Here is a 26,876-nt window from a genome sequence, read left to right as displayed (position 1 = left end):
TTGAAGGTTCCATACATTCCTTGTTATAGGACTATTTGTATGTATACAATTTTATTATTACTTGTACTGTTTGGGCGCGGTTTACCACTATTTTTCTTGTTTGTTTCACTATTCTGAGTAGGCATTGGGAATTCCTGCTCGGTTCACTGCTGCCCACCTTTAGTTTATTTAGTGAGCGCCTATTCCTCTTGTTTTTTACTTTGGCATAGATGGTGTTTTTAAGGAATGTACAATGGCACTATATAAAGATCCCCAAGCCAGAGTCTCAGGATTTATGTTCCAATTGAAATGGTTCCCAATTAGAAATGGGACGCGACAGGGCTGCCCTTTGGCACCCCTGTTATATATCCTCTCTATAGAGCCATTGGCAGCTGCAATTAGACAGAGTGAGGGTATCAGCGGGTTAAAGGTGAACACATTGGAGAATACAATTACACTCTATGCAGATGAAGTCTTATTGTCTCTTACGGACCCTATTAGATCTATTCCAGCCATATTCTGCCTTATTAAAGAATACAGTAAACTCTCTGGCTATAAAGTAAATATAAAGAAAACCCAAATTCTGACAAAAGGTCTAAATGGGCCCGGGGAAAAAATGCTTAAAAAGGAATTTAATTGTGATTGGGAAGTCAGGATTATAAAGTATTTAGGGGTAAGATTATCTCTGGATTATAGAGAAATTGGAGAACTTAACTATACAGGAATTGTAAATCAATTCAGGAGTATTCTAAAAAATTGGAGAGGATTGAAGCAGTAAACTCTTATCTACTCTTAAATAAACAAAACTGAAAGACAAAAGTAATGGCTATCAGAAAATAATAAGTTGCCTCTGATGAAATTGGGCAATACCCTTTGAAACGCGTAAGGCTACAATCCACATTGGAAAGTTTTGAGAATTAAGGCCTGTTTGGAGAAAGCATCTGTTGGCTATCTACTGTTTCTGCCTGACATCACCGAGAGGGCTCACCTATCGATGTGAGGTCGGAGGTGGACTAACCAAGACTGCGGACACCGTCCTCACCGGTTGCTGCAACACCCACTTGGTAGAAGACGAATATCATCCACAGCCATCCAGTATCATCGGTCAGGTTATTTAGCCAATTTTGCTTTCTTCTTTTTTGGAGCAGTTCTATAATATTTTATTCACCTTTATTTAGATGATTTACCTTTTTTAATCAAATAAAATAACACTCTATTTTTCACCTACAAGTTTTTATCTTTTATTGGCATTACACGGATTATACACGGATCCTGTCACGACTTTAACACAATATATTTTTTATCTTTGATTGCTACAGCCACAATTATCACTCTCAGGCTGTCAGCCCAGATTTTTTTTCGGTGAGAGACTAAGCATTTTGGCTGTTAGTCAGCAATACTAATTAGCCCTTATTTTATTTCCATTTCCATTTTTATGTTTTGGTTTATTTACTGACATTTTGGATCTATTTTTTTGAATTATCACTAATTTTCTACTTTTGCACTCGATCTTTCTTGTATTGAAAGTATATAAATTCATAAATACCCCAGTTGATCTTGCTATTTCATCCAGCAGATCAAAGGTGGTTTATGATACACACTCTAAAAGACTGGTATATATTATTGATCCAATTTGGGACTTTTATATTTATACTTGGACTATTTGCTGCTATGAAACATAATGCTGTGATTTTATACTGAGTATAACTTTGTCTGCCTGAGTACACACATTTGCATTTTAAGAATTTCCTCATTTTTAGAAATTAGAATTTTATTGTGTAACTATAAGGCATTCTCTTCTTTTTATTGTAAAAGCTCCTGGATAAATTGTATCTTTTCTTATCTACTCTTATCTACTTCCTAAATTGACATTTTTATTTGGTAATCTCCCGCTGAGGGTGTCCTCCCAGACGATACGCGGTCTCCAAAAACAAATATCAGACTATATATGGCAGGATAGGCGTCCTAGAGTGTCATTGGAAATCTTGCAGAGAGATTGGAAGGAGGGGGGAGTTTCCTTTCCGGACATACAAAAATGATATATGAATAATATGGTTGTACATTTAATCAAGTGCGATAACTTTACAATATCAAGACCAACTTGGTTAGATATTGAAAAATCGGACCTCTGTGATATCGAACCCCTATTTCTTTTGTGGTGCAATAGTGTATTTGTAAAAAACATAAAATCCAATAATCCGATGAATATCACAATGATCTATATAGTAAATTATTTAAAGAAAAAATATGGCACCAAACATATATCAAGAAATGCCCCATTAACATATGCTTAAAATATGAAAGAATTTGGGAACCATGGACAAGTAGCGAACTCTCCCGAGACATCGGTTAGTCAAGAAAGACCCAAGGGAAATTGGACACCCCCACGCAACATGGGAATGGCGCACCTACCCCCCATCCCCCCTCCCCCTCTCTTCCCAGATCTACATTCTTCTTACTCCTCTCAGTTCTCATCTCTTCTCTCTTCTTCTTCTTCTTCATTTACTCTCTAATATCAGAAGGGGCGAATGGCCCCCAATCCTAGAGTACCACTGACATAAAAACTTCTGGCCAGACCAGGACGGCTACAGAGGGATTGGAGACACAACCCCCAACTGAATTTTGATATAAATCACTTAACAAAAGCCTTGTTGGCGCAGATAGTTTGTCGAGTGATATACTCTGCTTGTTTGTTATTTCAGTTCTATGAAAAATACAAAACGTGTAATGTCTCTGTTATAAGGCAGGCATGATAAAATTGGTAGTCAAAGGCATACTTGTAATGCACCAGGAACGATGTTAATATTCATGTCAGCTATACAATGTACAATGTATAATGTCAGCGAATGATGTAACAAGACTTTCACACAAAAATAAAGTTTTGAAAAAAAAAAAGTTGATATACCCAAAAAATAAGTCTCTTATTGTGCTTAGACAGTACATTCATCAAAAGCGATGGTCACAAAACCAAACACAGCACCCTGAATCGTAAACATGTATTTTGTTGATGTATTATCTCAAACATACAGCAAATAACCTTTTTCAGAATCATGACTGCGTTTTACATGAAAGGAATGCACACTACTGAAGCTGTCCCATTCCGATACACATTAAAAACTGTCCTGATGTAACCCCTAGGTTAGCAATATTTCAGCTTCTCTTCTCAAAAAATAATTGCTGATGGAATGTGTTGATTTTTTTTTTTTTTTTTTAAGGTGAATTTGTTTTGCAGTTTTGGAATGGTAGGAACTGTATGTAAATTGAAAAAAAGTATAATCCCATTCTTCTGATCTTCTCTTAAAAGATAGAGATGCCTGTGGCAGGCTGTTTTGTATTTGAGAAGTTGCAATGTCTGTAAGCTGTTATGAATGTTGGAAAATACATATACAGTAGTGTGACAGAACCATCTGTCTGTGAACTACTTATATTCCCCTTGGTTTCGTTTGTTTGTTCGGTTAATTGCCTGTCCGTACCCCCCGTTCGTTTGTTTCCTTAACTCCCAAATAAACTGCCGAATGGCCGGACACCCAGCATGGAAGTGTGCTGCTGGTTAACCTCTTGGCCCCATTCGAACGTTGTGGTTAACCGCAGATACCTCTTAATTGTTAAAGGTAGGTTGGGTGGTCGTCGTTCGTATGCCAACCACGACACGGCGGCCATCTTGGATGCACGAATGCACAGCGGTGTTCATCGACGATTCCCTGGAACTAAAAACGGACCCTATTTCTCACGAACACCGCTGAAGCCGCTGACGTCCCTTCCCCGTCATCCGGCATACGAACGCCTGCCCGTTCGGTACTTTTTCTGCATGAATGGACTTAACCCAGATAGCGATGCCATGGGGCCCATTCGTATAACTAAAGACTTTGTGAAAGACTTTGGCTCCATGACTATTGAACTGTATGTATGTGATCTGAGCGCCATTCGGTAATAATGTGCGCTCAGATCTAAGCTATCTGGGGATACGTTAATTGTACCTAGTGCATTCTGTATTTTTCCTGTTATACATTTTTGTGTGTTTTTACTGTTATATGTAAAATGTCGATTTGCCTCTATCCCGGGAGATAATTTGATTACTTCCCCAATTATCTCCAGGATAGGGAGGAGGGTCATTTCAGCTAAAGGGGAGTGTTTATGCCTGAGCCACTGTGATTGGCTACTGTATTCTTATTGTCACAGTTTTCCACCAGGTCCCCTAGGGGAGTATCCACCTGGTGGAAAGCCTGCATAAATACCGGGCAGGTAGCCCACATTAAATCAGATCTCTGCTTAACCCTCAATACGGAGCTTGGTCTCGTACTTGGGGGTGTTGGGTTCGTATGGTTTACTCGTTCGCCTGTTTGATACGTGAATGATTTTGTATGGTTCCTGTTCGGCTGATTGGAGCTTTTGTTAGCTGTCTCTCCCTTCGGAAGGTGAACGTCCTCAGCGGTATTAACCCCTTTTATATCTGGGTGTACCGTAACAAGTAGGTTTGAAGCTACCTACCTATTATTGTTCAGAAGGGCATCTGTTATATGGACAAGCTATCTGCAATTGTGCATCATACTTAATCATCCGCTCAAGTCTTATAATGCCCCTGGGTGACATATGGTGGTGATAGTTCCTCAAGATTTCAGTGTGAGATGTATATTTTATTAATACTAATAATAAATAATACCCACATTTTTTTTCTTTCTTTCTTATAAATTTTTTCATTTTGTTTTTATTTTTCAATATGTGGAAACCTGTGGACTGTTTAGTGTGTAGCATTTATACTTGCTATGTACGATATATTTTTTTTCATGTTGTGTCCGGCTTGTAAAAATAAAGTATATGAAAACAGGGCAATGACTGACCAGTTTATGGAAGGGACGAAGCACCTAAATTTGGACGAATGTGTATTTCAGAGACAGAGGAATATCTTGGCCAAGTTAGCAACTTCATTACAGATTCATTCTAGCTCTTCTCTTTTAAACAGCAAAGTTTGAGATGCCGCTACTGATCACGTGTACTATGTCCAAGAAGAATGAGGAGAAACTGTTTGGTTGACATTATTTTAAAATAGGCAAGAGTCCTCTTCTGTGTAGATTGTCAACATTTAGATTTATAGGAAAGTGTTACCATAAGTGTTTTCCCGAACAGACTAAAATACAGGATTAAATATAATGTTGATTGTGATCATGCTCTAATAAAAACTTTGTGACCCAGAGAATGTCCTTGTTTTGCAGGTATGGTATCTGCTGGGATGGGTATGTTATCTTCAAGCCAAGGCACCCGATGAGGAAGACGCTTTCAAGGACTCTGCCAAGACGTATCTGAGAAAAGCCAAAAAGGTAGACAGCTGATCCATGCATATCTTGATCTGTTTTATCCCCTGTGGTTTACCTGTCACAGAGAGTGAGGGCTTTGTGTTCTCTGCTTTTGAAATGAGAAATGCGCAGTGAGGGGAGAATGAATAAAACCACTTAAAAAATAGCACATACAGCAAGATATGTATTTGCGCTGTATTTAAACGTGACAATGCTTTGTACTGTTCAATTCTGTGAAGTTCCATTTGTTCCTTTTCATTATTATCAAAAATATTTAAAAACAAGAACACACATCTGAAATAGTTTCAAGAAATCCATAGCTATGGCAAAAATATTGTTGGTGGTTTTTTTTTGTTTTTCATTGAAATCTATTTACGTGAAAATAGAATATGATTCTATGCTCTTTTAACATTCTGAGTGTTAGCGGGAGATAACCTCGGAGATGCTCGGTTGATAGTGTCTTTTAAGTGGTCAACCCTGCTATCAGTGTATTTTAAAATGCATAGGAAAGTTAGGTCCAAACCCACCTGCTCATGTTTTGCTTTAAAACAAAATCCCAATTTTTGGCACTGTAGCTATTTTTTCTGCATGTCTATAGAGTTGTTTGAGTATTTCTCCAGCACAAACAAATTGATTTGACTTCCTATACATAAAGATAGCAGGCAGTGAAACCACAGTTTGTTAGTAAATTGTTTGTTTTATCTGTTCAAACCTCAAAGGGTCACAGGTTATTTACTTGTCAGGGTCAACACGGTCTTTCATGCTTTTAGAGTCAATACAATGAGTACCATTAACTTGGGTTATACTAACACACACACACTCTTCTCCAATAATATTGTCCTAGCTTAAAGGGACACTATAGTCACCAAAATAACTACAGCTTATTGTATTTGTTCTGGTGAGTAGAAAACACACACACGCAGGCACGCACACCTACCCTCCCTCCCTCACTCCTTCCCTCCCAGCTTAAAGGGCCACTTTAGTCACCAAAATAACTACAGCTTATTGAATTTGTTCTGGTGAGTAGAATCATTACCTTCAGGCTTTTTGCTGTAAACACTGTCTTTTCAGAGAAAATGCAGTGTTTACATTACAGCCTAGGGATACCTCCACTGGCCACACCTCTTTTATTTATTTATTTTATTTATAAAATATTTCACCAGGAAAGATACATTGAGATTTCTCTCGTTTTCAAGTATGTCCTGGGTCCTTGACAATCATTGCATTGTTACAGTAAGTGTACAATAAAATACAAAAACAATATTAATATACAATATATACAAAATGGAACATAGAACAGGTAGGAAATATATAATCAACCATGACAGGTGCATTCTGTTTTGAGGTATGTAGAGAGGGATCTCTTAAAGGACTTTAAGCTTAGGGAAGATTTTAAATTGTGCGGGAGGTCGTTCCACAATTGCGGCGCTCTGTAGGAGAAGGAGGATAGGGCTGCTTTCTTTTTGTACTGAGGTAGACTAAGTAAAGTGTTGGTACTGGATCGGAGGTTGTAGGAAGTGGGAACAGCCGGGAAAAGCATTGTGTTCAGATAGGGTGGGAGTTTCCCAGAAAACCTCTTTAACACAACGCTGGAAAGATGAAGGGTGCGTCTGGATTCCAGCGACAGCCAGTTTAGTTCTTTTAGCATGTCACAATGGTGGGTCCTGTAATTACATTGTAGCACAAATCGGTGGAACGAGTTATACAATGTGTTGAGTTTATTAATGTGGGATTGCGATGCAGGTGCATATACTACATCCCCATAATCAATGATTGGCATCAGCATTTTCTGTACAGTCTTTTCCTTTACTGTAGGGCTTAGGCAGGATTTGTTTCTGTACAGGGCACCTAGTTTTGGATAAAGTTTAGGTGCAAGTTTTTCTATGTGCAGGCCAAAAGATAGATTGGGGTCTAACATCATACCCAAGTATTTGAAAGAGTGGACTGCGGTCAGTGTGCCATTTGAAATTGTTTTGATGGATAGGTGGGAATTGTGTAATTTGTGTAATTTAGGTACTGTTCCAAAGATCATTGTGACAGTTTTGTCACTGTTTAGGAAGAGTTTGTTTTTTGCGATCCACTTTTTTACCTCTGTAAACTGCGGTAGATCGGATTTGCTCGCATAGATTACTGTCTCGTCTGCATACATGTGTACATTTGAGGATTTGAAGACATTAGGCAGATCATTTATAAATAATGTAAATAGTAGGGGGTCGAGAATGGAACCTTGGGGAACACCACACGTGACTGGGAGAGGGAGGGAGTCACTGTCAGAAATGGACACATATTGCGAGCGATCAAATACATATGATCGAAACCATGTTAGCGAATAATCACCAATACCTGAGTTTTTGAGTTTGTGCAGCAGAATGTCGTGATCTACTGTGTCAAAGTCCTTTGCAAAATCAAGGAAAAATAGCTCCAGTTAGGTTACCTTGTTCCATGCCAGTTTGGATGTCATTGCAAAACTGTAGTGGAGTGATTCTGGCAAAAACCCGATTGATCAGGGGTCAGATAGTTTGATTGTTGGTTGGGTATGGACACATTTTTCTAAGATTTTTTACAAAACTGGGAGCAATGATATTGGGCAATAGTTAGAAACCAAAGTAGTAGTTTCACCACTTTTACGGATAGGCACTACTCTTGCAGTCTTCCAAAGTTTGGGTATGTATTCAGACACCAAGGATTCGTTAATTAGGGTTTAGCAATTGCCGGCGCACTGAGCTTCAACAACATTGCTGGGATTTGATCAGGGCCAGACTGTTTTTTCATTTTTAGATTATTAAGGTGTTTTTTAATGACACTAATAGTTACATATCTAAAAAGGAACTTGTCTATATTGGGTCTTTGCAAATTTAGTGGGGCCTCATCCACATTTGTAGTTTCAGGATGCGTGTCATTTATTAGTTTGGCAATCATGGTAGTGAAGCAGCCGACAAAATAATTGTTAAAGGCATTTGCTACATCAAAGGAAAGTTGCAGGGTTTTGTTTTTGAGTTTGTAATTTATTTATGACTTTCCAAAAGTTTCTAGGATTTGATAGGTTATTGTTCAGATTTTCACTGAAATATTGGGCCTTGGCCAATTTTGTTTGTTTTGTGCATATATTATCTATATGCACAGTGGTCATTCATAGAGCCAGTACGCTTGAACTTTGACCACAAAGAATTCCGAAACTGTTACATTTGGATGGGGTCAGCTGTAATGCAGTTCATATGTGCCCCTTTTACTCACACCTTAACCAGGGGGGCATGCATTCCAAACTTGTAGGAGTTCAGACTGAAAGAATTCAACAGAACAGTCTAGATCTGGGATAATGTTTAATCTGTGCCATGGGAGGTTCTTGATGTCATTAAGAAAGGATTCAAGATTATTTTTTTTTTTAATTACCTGGTGATTTTAACCTTGGGAGAGGATTTAGCAGCCTTTATTTTGCGCATGCAGCGCATGCAGTACACTAAGCAGTGATCACTGAAACTGTTAGGGAGAACACCGGCCTCCTGGATTCTATCAGGAGAAGTGGAGAGAATCCAATCGAGCAGGGTATGGTTATGGCTTTTAATGTTTATGCGCAAGAACTATTATTTTTAGGATTCAGCCAATCAATATTAAAATCTCCATAGCACTTTTTGGGTTTTGAGCTATGGTTTCACTAAGAATATGGGCTATGTCAGATAGGAAATGCACTGGGGAGCTAGGTGGGCAGTAGATTCCTGCAACAATGATTGATTTACGGCACGGGATCTCAATTGTGTCAGAAAGGAAATCAAAGGTGGCAGGAGGGCTAACGTTTTGTAAGGGTGTAAACTTTATGGAATTGTCAACATAAATAACAATGCCTCCTCCTCTCTTTGCTCTGTCATTTCTAAAACATGAATAACCCTGTATTGCAATGGCGGTGTCTGGTATTTTAGTTGTTTTGGTTACTAGAGGTGCTTTCTGGGGCAGTGCTGCACCATGTGACTGACATTCAGTGTCTCCACCCTCTGCATGGAGACACTGAACTTTCCTAATAGAGATGCATTGATTCAATGTATCTCTATGAGGAGATGTTTGATGGCCAGGGCTGTGCTGGCTTGTGCTGGTTCTGCCCCTGATATGCCTCCTTGACAGTCTCAGCCAATCCAATGCTTTTCTATGGGAAAGCATTGTATTTGGCTTTGAACAAAACGTATGATGATTTCAGGCAGGCAGATCAGGGGCAGAGCCAGTAGCAGCAGACTGGAATAAAAGTAAGGGGAGCAGATTGTGTTTTAAACACTAAATGGTCAGGAATACATGTATGTGTTCCTGACCCTATGGTGTTCCCTTAAATAATATATATTTTACAATAAAGAAGGTTTGGCATTTATACTCCATAACCCAAGTATATTTAAAACAACACTATCATCACTTTTTTTTTATTATTTATAATGTTAGTATTACTATCTGGTGGAATGCTCACTAGTTTTTGGAACTGTGGTTATGAATGGAGTATATATGTTACAGTTAAAGTGAGAAATCAGTTAATGTGCACATTACCCAGTTAATCTGCAGATTAACTGATTTGCTCAGTTAAAGTGCGGTATCAAGAGTTTTCCGCACTTTACCTAGGTAATGTGCACATTAACTGCTTCCGTCTAGTTAAAGTGCAAAATGTTTGTTTCTTTCCCTCGGTAAAAGAGGAATTATTTATTAGAAAAAACAACGTCCTTGCAGAACCTGTTTCACCCTTTCAGTGCAAAATGTTTGTTTCTTTCCCTCGGTAAAAGAGGAAATTATTTATTACAAAAACGTCCTCGCAGAACCTGTTTCACCCTTTCAGTGCAGTCTCTGCAGAGTTGTTCACTTCTCGTCTGAAGGCAGAAAGATTCTGTGTGAACCTGTCTCGATTTTTTTTGTGAGCAAGTTCCTTTCAATGCCCTCCACCATTAAATTCTCAAAACATAGATGCATGGCTTGTTGCTTCTCAGAGGGGGGCTGGCTACTAACAATGCTGCTCTGTAAGTCCGAAAAATACTTCTCTCATTGAGGAGAATGAGACCAAGGAGAGGTCTGCTCATGGACCACTGATTCCGACAGTCTTAAAATATATAATGATATTGAGAAAAGAGAGCATCTGCTGGGATCATTTCATGGTGTTGCTGCATAATGTGCAGGAAGCGCTCGCTCTCTTGTGGTTGTGGGGGCTCCTCGTTTCTTACCAGTTCGGGAATACTGTTTGAAGAGGTATGTGACTATGTGGTCCAGACAAGAACAGAACAGCAGCCTGTGCACACCATGGTGTCCTCCAGAGCTGTGAGTCCCTCCAGAGATGGAGGACAGAATGTTTTTTTTTTGCACTTTATCGCGTGCCTAATAGGTAATGTGCAGATTACCTAGGTAATGTGAGAAATATTTGAGAAACAAAATCATTTTCTGCACTTTAACTGTGATCGCCCTAGTTAATCTGCAGATTAACTAGGTAATGTGCACATTAACTGATTTCTGCACTTTAACTGTAACATATACAGTGATCAGCCACAACATAAAAACCACTGACAGGTGACATGAATAACATTGATTATATCTTTACAATGGCACCTGTCAAAATTAATAAATGAGCAGGCGAAAAGATATGAGACTTTGACAAGGGCAAAATAGTGATGGCTAGATGATTTGAGCAGAGAATCTCCCAAACAGCAAGTCTTGTGGGGTGTTCCTGGTATGCAGTGTTTCAAACCTACCAAAAGTTGTGCAAGGAAGGACAACCGGTAAGCTGGCATCAGGGTCATGAGTGCCCAAGACCCATTGATGCATGTTAGGAGCGAAGACTAGCCTGTCTGGTTCAATCACACAGAAAAGCTACTGTAGCTCAAATTGCTAAAAAAAAAAACACACCTTAATCCTAGCCATGATAGAAAGGTGCCAAAACACACAGTGCATCACAGTTTGCTGTGTATGGGACTGCGTAGCTGAGGACTGCTCAGATTGCCCATGATGACCCCTGTCCTCTGCCAAAATTTCCATGAAACGGGATGTGAGCATCTCTACTGCACCACAGAGTCTGGTCTGATGAATCACATTTTCTTTTAGATTAAATGGTTGGCCGGGTGTATGTAAGATGTTTACCTAGGGAAGAGCTGGCAGCAGGATGCACCACTTTGGGTAGAAGGCAGACTGGTGGATGCAGTGTAATACCCTGGGCATGTTCTGCTGAGAAACCTTGGGTCCTTGCATTCATGCGGGTGTTAGTTTAATTACCGTATATACTCGAGTATAAGCCGACCCGAATATAAGCCGAGGCCCCTAATTTTACCCCAAAAAACTGGGAAAACTTATTGACTCGAGTATAAGACTAGGGTGGGAAATGCAGCAGCTACTGGTAAATTTTTAAATAAAATTAGATCCTAAAAAAATTATATTAATTGAATATTTATTTACAGTGTGTGTATATAATGAATGCAGTGTGTGTGTGTGAGTGCAGTGTGTATGAGTGCAGTGTGTGTGTATGAGTGCGTGCAGTGTGTATGAGTGCAGTGTGTGTGTGAGTGCACTGTGAGTGAGTGTGTGTGAGTGCAGTGTGTGTGTGTGTGCAGTGTGTTGCAGAGTCTTGGTGGGGGGTGGGCATTTTTATTATTTTTTTTAAATTATTATAATGGTAATTTTTTTTTTGTTAGATTAATTTTTTTAATTATTTTTATTTATTTTATTATTATTTATTATAATTTATTATTATTATTTTTAAAATATATTTAAAATATTATTTTTAAAATATAATTTTTTATTTTATTATTATTATATTTTTTTTCGTCCCCCCTCCCTGCTTGATACATGGCAGGGAGGGGGGCTCTCCTTCCGTGGTGGTCCAGTGTCATTGGTAGTTCAGTGGGGGGAGAGGGGGGCTGTCAGAGCTGTAACTTACCTTCACAGCAGCTCCTGTCAGCTCCCTTCTCCTCCGCGCCGTCCATTCAGCTCTTCTGTCAGCTCACAGTGTAAGTCTCGCGAGAGCCGCGGCTCTTGCGAGACTTACACTGGGAGCTGACCGAGGTGCTGAACGGACGGCGCGGAGGAGGAGAGAGCTGACAGGAGCTGCTGTGAAGGTAAGTTACAGCTATGACAGCCCCCCTCTCCCCCTGTCTGTATTATGGCAATGCAAATTGCCATAATACAGACTCTGACTCGAGTATAAGCCGAGTTGGGGTTTTTCAGCACAAAAAATGTGCTGAAAAACTCGGCTTATACTCGAGTATATACGGTAATATAATTACCACCTACATAGAGATTGTTGCAGACCATGTACACCTATTTATGTCAATGGTGTTACCTGATATCAGTTACATCTTTCAGCAGGATAAGGCTCCCTGCCACACTGCAAACAATGTTCGGAAATGGTTTGCGAAACATGAAAGAATTCAAGGTGTTGTTTTGGACTCGAAATTCTCCAGATCTCGATCCTCTCCATGGGGGCCCCACCTTGCAACTTGCAGGGGTGTCCAAAATATACATTCCCGGATATTTTAGAACTACATCTTCTGTCACGAACGCACCATACTTCAAGAGTGGTAGCTTTATTAGACTGCTTGTTTTAGCCCAAGATTTGCCCTGTCACCAATCTAGATTAACGTAAATATACCAGGGTGAGAGTCAATACCTTATTGGTGGGGTGTCCGAGACCAATAGACAATATCTAAGGAGTAATATACAGTATTAACAAAGGTTAATTAGAAAGTTTGTAGGACACTTGGGATGTCTATTTAATATTTAATATAGACAGCGTTTTCAATGATTTAATTATTCTCTCACTCTTTTTATTCTGTCTCTACTATCTATCTATTTAGCTTACCAGGGAGAGAGGCTTTTTATCTTACTGTCCTACAAACTTTCTAATTAAAGGACCACTATAGGCACCCAGACCACTTCAGCTTAATTAAGTGGTCTGGGTGCCAGGTCCAGCTAGGGTTAACCTTTTTTTCAGAGAAACTACTATGCTTACACTGAAGGTTAATCCAGCCTCTAGAGCCTCTAGTGGCTGTCTCATTGACAGCCGCTAGATGTGCTTGCGTGCTTCTCACTGTGAAAATCACAGTGAGAAGACGCTTGCGTCCATAGGAAAGCATTGTAAATGCTTTCTTATGAACTGGCTGAATGCGCGCGCGGCTCCTGCCGCGCATGCGCATTCAGCCGATGATGTTGCTAGGAAGGAGGAGAGGAGGAGGAAAGCTCCTCGCCCAGCGCTGGAGAAAGGTAAGATTTTAACCCCTTCCTCTCTCCAGAGCCCAGCGGGAGGGGGTCCCTGAGAGTGGGGGCACCCTCAGGGCACTATAGTGCCAGGAAAACGAGTTTGTTTTCCTGGCACTATAGTGGTCCTTTAACCTTTGTTAGGACTGTTTATTACTCCTTAGCTATTATTTATTTAGAAAATATTTTACCAGGAACGCTATTGTGTCTATAGGTCTCGGACACCCCCACCAATAAGGTATTGACTCTCACCCTGGTATATTTACGTTAATCTAGATTTGGGGACAGGGCCAATCCTGGGTAAAACAAGCAGTCTAATAAAGCTACCATTAGTTTTAGCAATTTACTGGATGACCCTATGCTCCCATTATAAGTTAGTGGAGAAGCCTTATAAGGCTAGTCATCTTCTTACTTTGTTTCTAGTTTTGAGACGTGTGTATATATAAGTACATTTAGTGCTGGTCCAGCTAAACTTAACAGTTATTTAAACAAGATACTTACCTACTATCCAGCTTTCACTCACCCACTTTGTTGTGGTTTGAGTGACTTCATTTTTTTTTTCCTTCTATTCATGTATTATAGGATTAAGCCCTGCAGACACAGCTGGAGTGTCTTTACTGGTTCATAGATCCTAAGTGGTGTTCCCTTAGGTATCTGATCATTTGTTTGGTTTATATTATTTCATATACTAAGTGTGTGCATGTATGTAATGTAAGTATGTTTATTTTTTTTAATTCTTCTGAAAGGTGGTACCACTGGAACTTTGACTAATAAATAAACAGAAGACACTTGCAAAGTGGCCTTATATTAACTCGCGTGTCACTGTATTTGTAATGAATGGTTCATCACTGTATGACCTTTGGCTGGTTACCATACATCAGGCACCTAAAATCAGTGAAGTAAATCTTTGGGGCAAGGATTTATGATGCATATAAAATATATCCTGACATTATTCCATTCCGGATGCCTACAGACTGTTTTAAGCTTGGCATTTTACAGTCACTAATACATTTCATGCCATTAACCCTTTGCATTAGAGAAGAGTGTCCAACAGGCTTTGGGTTCTAACTCTACACAGTCAGTAATAATAAGATTCTATGTGTCAAAAATATTAAAGGTAATTACAGGTATAATCATACAGGCATATGATTGGGAGCAATCTATCAAACAGAGAGGTACAAATATATTTTAAATAAAGTCAAACTCTTTATAAGCCCGTTATGCGTTTCACACAACCAATTTGCACAAAAGTAGAAAATGTGTCTGTCATCTGGGTTACTCTTCCCCAGCTGTCTCTACCCTTAATGTGTGATCTCAGCTTTTCCTAATTTTAAAAACAACAAAAATAAGGCTGGAAGATTAACCCCAAAATACTCACTTTTAGGTTCAATATGAGAGGTTTACACTATTTAAATTTGTGCCTTTGTAAATCCCTTGCACAGCTACAAGTACACAGGGAAGATTACTATGTTTCACATTCCAATCATGTATAACCAAAGAGCTTATAGTAATTCCATTGGTTAGAACTCTGATTTGAATGCCAACAGGCTGTCTCTTAGCTTCATGATTGCTCTGATTTAAAGTGAAATGTTCATCTGCAAATCTTTGTTGGATGCAATAATTTATGCTATATGCTTGCAAAGTTTTTTAAACAATTTTTGCACCATGTAGAAGCAAGCAACCGTTATTATATTTGTGTTTTGCGTTACAATTCTCAGAAACTGTAATGTATTAAATACACAGCAGGGTGATAATAAAACGTGTATTGTATATGTAAAGGTTACAGCTGGCAGATTGTGGCTGTTTACTGCCATCAAAGGGTCAGTCTAATTACCATAAACACTTTATATCATTGCAATGCACACAATGTTTAGAGCAACCCAAACCCATTCTCGTTTTTGAGGAGTACCCCTTGGAGACGCATAAAGGTTCAGAAGTCATTTTGCTCTGTAATTCAGAACTAGCAGCTCGTCAACTTACCAGCTGGCTTATACCCCACCATCTTCCCACTGCGCCGTGTTAGACTCTTTACACGTAATGTAGGCTTTTTACCATGTACATCATTTTATGGTGCTAGATGTATTGCTTCTCCTGTGGACTTTGTGTGCAGTGTTATGACTAATAATGATCCTGAGCCATCAGGTGGCGCCCTCTGATTGCCTCTTGTAGACATGCGGTACTGACTATAAATTGTGATTTTGTTCTATATTTTTTTTTACTTATCTATTCTGATGAAAGTCCCAAGCGGGGACTGAAACGTTGATCTGTGTGGACATTTCTAAATGTGAAATAAAAGTTTGAATTGTATGAAGACCATGAGTGCAGCCACCTTTTTGTTATATGTATATTTATGCTCGGGGCCACATCGTTATGGTTAATGCAAGACTGTGTTGTGGCGTAACCTGTTATAGGAAAAAATTGGTTGAGATGTGCCGGAAACCGATGATGATGCGGTAGACCTGTACATAAAAGTGGGCAAAAAGAACAAATTACCATGCTGTGTAAATATATCGACACAATGAACATAATGCAATGTAATTACCTTATGCTTACATATATAACAAAAGCACTCCGCATTTCATGTACGGTTGTGATATATACAATAATTAGGCTTACAACATCCATTAACCCAGTGACTTAAGTGATGTGTACTGGAATGTCTGGCTGGGTGTTGTAAAGCTGTCCCCATCTGAGTCAAGTTGGGTGGATATGTTTATGAATTATTGCTTATGGACTGGCAGCCTTTCATGAGTGGTAGAAGCTCCAGCTTAAAATATGCCCTTAAGTATAGTCTTGATTGGATAGGATGAAAGGATCCAGGCGTTATTGTAAAGTAGAGAACATGTGATGTTGGATGCCAGTCAGGTGTAACTTGATGGTATTGTGAGATAGCCTAAAATTTAAGGTGGCAAAAATTAGTGAATGCTATCAGAGACATAATAACCAACATTAAGTATGTCATGGTCCGTTAAGAAACTCATGTATAATGAGAAGGCCATGCCGTAGGATCGATGAGTATTAATAGATAGCGCCATTTAGTCAATACCAGGCTAAGGTTCAATAACTCAATGGTCCACTTGTAGGTCGGAACCGAAAGTAAGTCTGTGCAAAATAGTACAGGCCTGCCATTAAATACTGTGCAGATGCCATAGAGATGGGTGAATGGGTAGTAATTGAAGGCATTATGGCAAAAGAGCAACCTTAGCAGAGATATCATGACAAATGAGTTGGTAATAATACGTACTAATACTTAGCCAGAAATATGTAAACAAGAGCATATATGGGTATGTATCATAAGTGATGAAACAGTTGAATATTTACGTAGGGTGGACCATGCGCGGGCCAAGCAAAAGAGTCGTGTCACTTGTTGGCCCATGAATCTGGTTGTATAAGTAAAAACATGTAGGATTGGTGTGCGCCCCAATGATTGAACTAACCTGTTAAGATAACTTTTGAGGTAATGAAGGACCACTTACCTGTGACGTGAATAGTAATGTAGAGACAGCAATCGCTGGGAGACCACTAAAGACACAACTTGAAATACCATAGAACCTAGAGGAGCAATACCATGTACATTGTAAAGCGTAATCTGCCAGACACGTGAGTCCTACGAGGGCTAAGAAAATTGTTGTAACCATGTAAGCGACAACTGAGGGGTAACACGAGCGACTAGACTAACCAGGTGGCCACTACCAGCATATGACTTTAACCTTAACCTAATAGCATTGAGGCCTATATTATAATACAGGAAATTCTGGAAAGTAAGTGAATCGTGAACCTGTCACATGTATAAGCCCCTGTTGCCTGAAATTAATGGGATAGCCCGAAGACATTTAAGTGATTAACGTAGATATGTGTTTAATATAGCGAGTTCCAAGTTGATAAAACCAACTTATATAGGGGAAATAACAGAGTAGAAAAGGTGGAGAACTGGAAAAATTTAAATACTGAAGAAAAACAAAAATTTGCATAAGTAACTAGCATCAGTATGAACAAGAATATGCGATGAAAAGTAAATATATGGGGGGCGGAGCCTGGCATCCAAACGGAGCGGTTGTGCTGCACCTCAGCTCCAGCTCAAAACGGCACAAATTGGGGAATTTACCCCCAAAAAACCGACACAAGCACATGCTGGAGAGGTGCCACTAAGTAGGGAACACCCGGGTGACACTTGGGTGCAAAAACGAAGCCTGTAACCCATCGAGACCCTGCATTGCCACCTGAGGCCTACCAGAGATCGGGCAGTTGACAGACGGCCGCACACCACGCTGCAGACCTGAGTATGGACTCCCAGGGGTTCCCATGCCTACCCCCCCCCCCCCTTTGGACCGATGGGGGTTATCTCGGTCCGGCATGGACAACCGGAGAGACAAACGGAGCCTGAAATCGCAACTCACGGGAGAGAATCTAAAGAGCTTCCAAGCACATGGCCCACTTAAAATGGCGCCAACAAACGAGACAAACCACATACAAGGGACAACCATGGCTTTACTACCGCAGCCTTGGGAGAACACAGCGAGAGCCACTGGCTACCTCGCCGAGCGTACAGATTACTCTGCAAAGCTGGATGAGATCTTCGACAGCTTCTGGAGAAATCTGGCCCTGCGTCAGCGACAACAAGCAAAGCCTCGGCAGGCTAACAGCCCACCTCATGTCACACGCAAAATGGCCGCCGCGCCTAATGGTCGTCCCAAGCGCCTTCCTAGGCCGAAGACCACCCGGAGTAAACCTCCGAAGCACCGACCACAACGCCGCAGGCTTGGCCGCTGCAGGCAGCGGCAGAACACCCAAGCGGATAACGGCGCCCAAAGACGGGAAGACCCGGCCTCACTGAGACACCGAGTCAGTGGAGAGCAGGTGCAGGCCTTCACAACGACCTGGGGCTGGCTGATGGCCATCGGGCAACGGCGCCCTGCCGCCTACCCGCGGACTCCCATGGATGGGGGTGTTACCTTGCCAAGCAAGGGCATCGGCTGATAATGGACTCCCGACCCCAAGGACACTACACGGCTAAATCAGCAGTGATCAAACCGTGCAACAGACCTTGTAACGTACTGTAAGAACTTACCTGTACAAGCATAGCTAATGCATCATATCGCTAAGACACTATAATACAGAGATGTCTATGTTTTTTGCGGCATATTGTCTACCCTGCCTATTGCCTTACCTACCACCTAAATGTTTAACAATTTTTAGGCCTGAGCTTATGCTGTAAATGCTTGTTTAAATCCTCTTGCACACACTTCAGGATAGGGACTTAAGCCTGTGTATAAAATGCTCACATGGAAACATGCATGCCGAGAATTAACCTGTTCGCAGCTCACTTTACTTGTTTTAGTTGCTGGATAGAAACAGCTAAATTGTCCCTGTATAAATGTATAAATGTATAACTGCATAATGTAGAACCTACCTAACACGTGCTTTACACAGCTCTGTTAAATTAACAGGTTACATACTAGCCTAAACATCCCTGAGAAATCCCTGATCTTAAGTTTGGCGTTAATTAATAGCTTGTTATAACCCATGCCTTACCATAATAATCACTCACCTGATACTACTAAAAGCGACAGTTATCCTGATGTATTTCTAATAGTCTACTAGACCAATGATACATCTGCCAAGCTTAGCGTGTTCAACCTATTACTGTTATAAAGCCTGATATTTCTATGTTTTTACTCAAAATGTATATTGATGTTTCAACGTTACATTAATCAAACTGGATAACCAAGACATTTATTATAACCCATCTATTTGAATAACTCAATGTTCTAAGCTTGTTTAAAAAATATAAAATGAGGCGGATAACTCTAGGAGATTTTGTAATTTGTTGTGATGATATTAGCCTGTGTAACCCCTGCAAGTCTCCCTCTCTTTATTCTGTACCACCATAACCATATGCCTCAATAAAAGAAAGATTGACAAAAGAAAAGTAAATATATGGACCATAATGGAGGACAAATCAAGCCAACAAGTGTATGAGAAGCAAACCAACAACCCCTAATCCGTAAAACCAAAGGAAACCCTTGTGAGCAGATGAGTCTCATGAGGGCTGTGTTAATGTAAGTACGGTGAATGTTTATACACGTTAATTTACATTAGTGAACCATATAGTGTAGGCCTAAGTGGGGCCTGACATGATTACTACAGTTAATTGCAACGCTCAGCCATAGAGAGGGCCAAGTCATATAATAGAAGTCTATATGTCCCAGTAAGGGGCCTAATACCGGAAGCTGAAGAAAGTCTCACTGAGAAGCTACTCTTTAATAAAATGCTGAAGATGTTAGTAGTGAAATTTGCCCTGAAAGAACAACCATGCAGTTAGTAGATCCCAATTAAATCAGTCTGATAGGAGTAGCATCACAACTTATCTATATCCTAATTCACCTATTGGAGTAAAACTTCAGACAGAAAGTCAGGCAGCATGACAGAAAATCAATATCCCATTGGATATCTGGAACGTACAAGCACATGGCTCATTATTGAATTGTGTAGATCGTATGTGTACAGAGGGCCCTGAGAGGGTCAGCGTTCTATTGATGACATGGCTAGGCAACGTGTTTCTAGTCTTCCCAGTCTCTCATGTATTCACCCCCTAGAGGACACGAGTGCTGAGAACTTGCTTGGAGGTCGGTATTGCTCGAGGATGGGTGTTGGCCTCGTGGGACCACTAACTCTAAGGCAGAGATGCCAGAAACTTAACATCTATTGGTCACCTAGATCCCTATAAGCCAGTCAACCTACTAACTAAAAAGAACTATATCGCGGGGGAGCCATCATGGCTAAAAACAAATCTGAATTTGTATAAGAACTTGGGTAGCTTTCTGTATAGTATGGTTGTAACCTCTAACTGAAACCTGCAGTACCCACTAAAGGAGGTAGAGCGAGAAAGGAGAGGACTATAATTTAAATAATGTATACGTACTATTAAGCAAGTATTGTCCCTGTAATTGAAACCATACCTACTGAAATTTAAATTGAGGTACGAAGAGCAAACACTGCTCTGGAAATTGATGACTCCGTGATCTGTACTAGAAAGTAGATTCCATGAGACTTATAAGATATGACTAACAAGCTGATTGATAAGACATAGGAAAATGGATGTTAGCAAGACCTCGTGAGTACATGGCCTCCAACCATGCAATCATATTTAGGTAAATCCTTACACCCATGCTGCTTTAAAATGAATACCCTCGCAATAACAGGGCAGTATAACAGTTGATCCTTGCGTAACATATACAAAGGACAGCACAATAATATAAAACATAAAGAAGAAAATACTAAAACAGATCTAAAATAATGTATAAGAACCAAGAGTCCTAAAACAATCAAAATATATAGACACCTGCAAATGTAATGATTAGTACCAAACATGTGAGTTTCAACATTTATATATTTAAACAGTAAGACCATATTTACAACAGTTGTAATACTAAGGTTTGAACGGTAGAGGGCCCCAAGCCATTATCTGTCTATGCTGTACGATGACAAATAAAGTACCTATAAATTAACCCTAGAGGGCCACAAGCCAAAGATCTATCTAAGGTCTACGTATGAACCAAAGGATTTAGTAGTGTGAAAAGCTTTCTATGGCAAGCGTTCGTGAGAACAAAAGTGCGAACGGAGTGAATATGGACAGATTCAGCTTTTTGCGGGGATTCGTTCTACAATGAACGGAAGTATACAAATGACAATTGAGGACACTGCCATAGGGCCTTCGTGCCCGCTTAACCGATTGAAAATATGCGACCGCATTCGTGCGTTTGAGCCAAAAGCCCCGTTCGTATAGAAAGAGCCGAACGATGTGTTAAAATGGCTTGAAACCGCAAAAGCAAACGAACAGCAAAGTATATACAAATGCTTAGTATACGTAAATGCACACTGAAAAGCAGGATACAGAAGCGTTCCCCGGACCAGTAAGTAGCGAGATGGCGGTCTGCATGCACCGGAAGTAGCAGCATGCAGATCGCCAGACTATTGACTGTAGGGAGTCCCTTTATAGGCCACACAAGCCCGTCCCACAACTCCACGCAAATATATATATATATATATATATATATATAAATATATATATATATATAGAGAGAGAGAGAGAGAGAGAGAGAGAGAGAGAGTTAAAGTAGAGATTGTAGCCATATTAGCCCAGTGATGACTGGACCCCTGTATCACAACTCAAATTCTATGTGTCGTCTTCTCAGAAATGCTTAGATTTAAGAAAGGGAGGTTCTCCCGAAAGCTTTTTATTAAAATATCTGTTCGTCCAATAAAAAAGGTATTGCAAGATACAAATTGTATCTGTTTTTTTTACATATATATATATATACACTGTACAAAATTATAAACGCTACACTTTTGTTTTTGCCCCCATTTTTTCATGAGCTGAAGTCAAAGATCTAGTAGACAGCCACTAGAGGTGGAATTACCCTGCAAGGTAATTATTGCAGTTTATAAAAAACTGCAATAATTACAGTTGCAGGGTTAAGGGTAGTGGGAGTTGGCACCCAGACCACTCCAATGGGCAGAAGTGGTCTGGGTGCCTGGAGTGTCCCTTTAAGTGTTCTCAGCAGTAGGGCATTATCCTTTATTCTTGAAGATCGCACATTTCAATCTCTCCTTTAAACCCCTGTCTGGGTCATTATCAAGCAGGTTGTAATGTGTCTGATTACTTAGCTGCATGTAAGCCTCCTTCTAATACATTTCACGGTCTAACACCACAATGCCGCCCCCTTATCTGCTCTTTTTTAAATAGATTTTTCCAATTGCAGGTTTTCAAATACAGATCTTTCATTATGAGACACATTATTACAATATCTCATGTGTACTGCAATCCAACAGCGTCTTAGTGTCGGTGAGCATCTTGTAACTAAATGTATCATGCGCTCAGCTTGTTATAGAAAAAATAGTCTGTTTTACCCTTATTTTATTGAAACTTTCAGAAGGTCATATTTATGTAATGGCTTTTACCCCTCTAATCCTATTTAAAAAAATATCTACAGCTGTGCAAATATTACGTTTTTTGATCTATCTTTTTCCTTCTATAGCTTTTTATTTTCCGGTGCCTTTTTTTTCTATAGATAAGGTTTGCTGTTCATTACTTTTTAGGCTTCAAATTCAGAAATCAGGTTATCCTGTGATTAAGGTCTATAAAAAAAAAAGTATGCAAATTATGAAGTAAGAATTGCATACATCTGCAATTTGTACAAACTGAAAATAATTTCTGATCCTGTCTAGGGAGATGATTTCATGCTAAGTATCTGTAATGAAATCTTCGATATTGTAGAATAGGGTAAGGTTCCTATAGAATACTTGTCAATAGGTTCTGGGAAACCACACCATTTTTGATATTCACCTTTAGGGACCGTCATAGCCAAGAAGTTTTCTGGTCATGTTTGCTTTACCCTCTATATTCTAAACACATTTTATATTGTTAGATATGTTTTACAAATGATTTAATATTTTGGGATAATATTTTTTAAAATGATTTACTGTTCTGTAAAATGTTTTAATTTTCTAATATTTAGATTTTTTAAAATAAATATTTATATATTTGTTATACATGGTATATGTTTTCATATTTGAATATGTTGAAAAAATATAATTTGAAACCTTTAAATATGAAAGTTTAATATATAGTATTAAAAAAATTAAATAATTTGAAAATCTTATCCAACAATATTAAATCGAGGCATATGTGTTTGTAAACAACTAGGGATGCACCAAAATGAAAATTTTGGGCCGAAACCAAAACCGAAAATTTAGGATGCCCTTGGCCGAAAACCGAAACGGAAAATGACTTTTTTCCCCCAAAATGATTTGTAAAAAGTTTTTTTCCTATAATTTTTTTAATATTAGGCTTTTTAATTAATTGAATTAATCTAATATGAAAAACTTCCCTTCTCCATTCTCTTTTAGTGCCCCCCCTGCTTAATGTTCCTCTCTCCCCCCTCTAGTGTTCCTCTCCCCCCCTCCTTTTTAGTGTTCTTTCCCCCTCCTCCCCAGACCCATAGTGTTGTTTTCTCCCTACTCCCCTGTCCCATAGTGTTGTTTTCTCCCCTCCCCTGTCCAAGTGTTCTTTCCCCCCTCAAAGTCCCATAGTGTTCTCCCCCCACCCGTCCCATAGTGTTCTTTCCCACCCTCCCCTATCCCATAGGGTTCTTTCCAGCCTCCCCTGTCCCAAGTGCAGTATTCTTAACTTTTCATGTAATCATTACTATCTTTCATTGTGATATAAAATCATCTGAATTGTTAATGCAAGCATGTCTGTTAAACTATGCACTACAAAAAAAAATATATTAAAAATAAAATTTTGACCTGTTTTCGGCCAAAACGGCATCCAAATTTCGGTGCATCCCTATAAACAACACATATGTTAACCCTGTGTACAAACTCCCACTACTTTTAGGCGGTGACAGGAGTATTTAGTTAGCCCCAATGTATGTCCAAATAAATTCCCCCAAAACTTACCTGAGCGCTGTTCATGCTTTAGTACAATGTAATGGCTATCAACGTGAAAACTCATTTTCCAACATCAAGGCAAGCCTCTTAGGTGAGTTCTATTCTAGAACATAGACTGCTTTAAGCTGAAAGAAAAAATCTGTAATGAGAACTGGATATTCTTATGAATCTAAAAACGTATTTTAATTTGTTAGTCTGTTGTCTTTCCATTTAGATGTCATCTTTGCATCAGTATTACTTTTCATGTACTTTGTACGACAATGTGATACCCCTTTTGGTGGGGTCAAGTTGCATAAAATAAATGTTGATTGGTGAAGGATAACATTATATCTAGAGAACCACAACTGCTAGAAAATATCCTGCTAACGAGCTTGCAAACTCATCCTGCCACCAAATGTGTATAAATATTGTTAATCGCATATTCATTGGCCACATATTTTATATAATATTAAAGCAATGCGGGGGGCGTGGCCGACAGCCAGCGAGAATGGACGCATCGTGCTGTGCTCCTACTCGACCGGCGCTAAGCAACGAATTTTAGCAACTTAAACTGCACGAAACAATCGGCAAATTACTCCCGCCGACCCCTTACAGGCTACCCTACCAGATGGCAGCAAAAAGCAAGGCAAAAAATGGATAAAGCGGCATTTTTTGCCCAGAAGGCGCCCAGACAAAAAAAGCCGCTGGAGAGGGAACAAGATGGCGCCAAAGACAGAGCGGATGCTCACATGTCGGACACAGACAATGATGTGCAGATGGGGAACGAGGGTCCTATAACGGAGACAAGAATGAAGTCCCTGCTGGAAACCCTGAATAACTCCCTAATGCACCAATTTAAAGAGGTAATTGCTAACTTAGCTAAAGACGTGTCGGAGCTGGGGGACCGCACCTCCCATATAGAAAATAAGATGGCAGAGCATGCAGAGGCCCACAATAATATGGCGGATGCCATGCAGGAGCTGGAACATAAAATCAAAGCCCATGAAGACAAACTGACAGACCTGGAAGATCGATCCTGGAGAAACAATGTCAGAATTAGGGGCATCTCGGAGGAGGTGGACGGCAAACAACTGCTTCAGTATACCATATCCTTCTTCGCCAAACTTATACCAGAGGTAGACCCAGATCTGATTATTATAGACCGCATACACAGGGTCGGAAGACCGAAACATATACCGTTATCATCACCAAGGGATGTACTAATGCGGATCCATTACTTCCAGGTAAAGGACTTAATTATGAAAGCAAGTCGAAAACAACGCCCGATGGAGGAATACAAAGCCTTACAAATATATGCAGACCTGTCATCGGCAACATTACAACAGCGCCGGAACCTGGCGAATATCACAGCCTCTCTGCGAGCGCACAATGTGCCTTACCGCTGGGGATACCCCACAAGGATTCAAGTGGTGAAAAATGGGACTCTCCACGCAATCAGAACAGTGGAAGAAGGTCAGCAAAAGCTGAAAGACTGGGACATACCTATACAGAACGCAAAGCGTCCAAAAGATTCTAGCACTGGGAGACTAAACCCAGAATGGCAGAAAGCACCAAGACCCAGTCAGAAGGGACAGTGCACACATTACTCCAGACGGAGGTGTTGAACTATGGGTAACGTAAAACCAATATGCAAGTTGTTAAAAACAGTCTGACCGGACCACTAAGAAGCGGGCAAACATTGAACCAAAAAAAAAAAAAAGGGGGGGGTTTATATAGAGCAAAAAAAGTTTAGATAGAGCAAAGGGAGTTTAGATCGAGCAATGTGTATATAAAAAAAATAAAATAAAAAACAAAAATATATATATATATATATATATATACATGGGTGCGAATTATACACAGCACCTGTTAAAGGGGAGTAAGTAAAACCGACGCCAAAGGGATGTTTGCTCTCAATTGGCAGAGGATATTTACGCCACGTCCACAAGTGGTTGCCAAGGCCCACAAAGAGGCAATCACAGACCCCAAGGGGTCAGTTCTTGGGCCAATATGTTTACATTTATTGTTACAATGCAGGTTATGTATTCTATGTTATGTTGTTTTACCACCCTACCCCTTCCCCCCTACGCACGCCTTCCACCAGGGACACCGAAGCTCAGTCAACCTAAGATAATCAAGAGGCCCAAAGACCCCCCCGAGTACAAAACATGAAAATAGTCACATACAATGTTAAGGGGTTGAAAACCCAACACAAGCGTAACCTTCTATGTAGAGATCTGTCCAAATGGAAATGTGACATAGTGTGCCTTCAGGAAACACATTTTAACAAACAGCCGAACAAGCCCCTATACTCCCAGACATATAGCAGACAATATCACTCCTTTGCAGGTACAAAAGCAAGAGGGGTATCTATCCTGGTACATGATAATGTAGCATTCACACTCCAGCGCAAGATCTCTGATCCTAACGGGAGATATCTGATTATGGTTTGCATAGTGAACAAAGTGACCTACACACTAACGAATGCATATTTTCCCAACGCCAACCAAGACGTTATGCAACAAAATAGATAAATTAAAACAAGGTACCCTAGTGTTATGTGGGGATTTTAACTTTAGAGCGGAACCAACATTGGACTCATCGGCCAGGTTCACAAACCAAAGAATGCGAGCACTACAAGGCTCTTGCAAATCACTCAGATCCCGACTACAGTTCCACAACCTGTTAGATGTGTGACGTACCATGCACGACCAAGAAAGGGACTATACATTCCATTCAGCGGTTCATAACTCCTACACGAGACTAGACCGATACTACACACTCCCTTTAGACCTGATTCAAATAGAGAAATGTGTGATAGGGCAGATCACATGGTCTGATCATGCACCAGTATTTCTGCACATAAGAGACACACACACACACATACAAAGGGAAAGGGTTCTGGAGGCTCAATGAATCCTTACTACATGACCTAGACTTTATTAAAAAAGTTAGAGTGGAACTGACAGAATATTT

The 26,876-nt window shown here is 39.9% G+C and overlaps 1 protein-coding gene across 1 annotated transcript in view; it reads left to right on the top strand.

Moving 5' to 3' along the window:
• Positions 1-26,876, top strand: part of LOC134609082 (uncharacterized) — a 414,098-nt gene that overhangs the window by 329,154 nt on the left and 58,068 nt on the right. The window contains exon 10 of the mRNA XM_063452473.1: positions 5,190-5,294. Within this exon, the coding sequence (XP_063308543.1) occupies positions 5,190-5,294 (105 nt within the window). The remainder of the gene's footprint in view (positions 1-5,189; positions 5,295-26,876) is intronic.

This window comes from Pelobates fuscus, chromosome 4, assembly GCF_036172605.1.
Source record: "Pelobates fuscus isolate aPelFus1 chromosome 4, aPelFus1.pri, whole genome shotgun sequence".
Classification (NCBI taxonomy): Eukaryota; Metazoa; Chordata; class Amphibia; order Anura; family Pelobatidae; genus Pelobates; species Pelobates fuscus.
The sequence above is the reverse complement of the archived record's forward strand: the minus strand, read 5'-3'. Positions and strand labels throughout refer to the sequence as shown.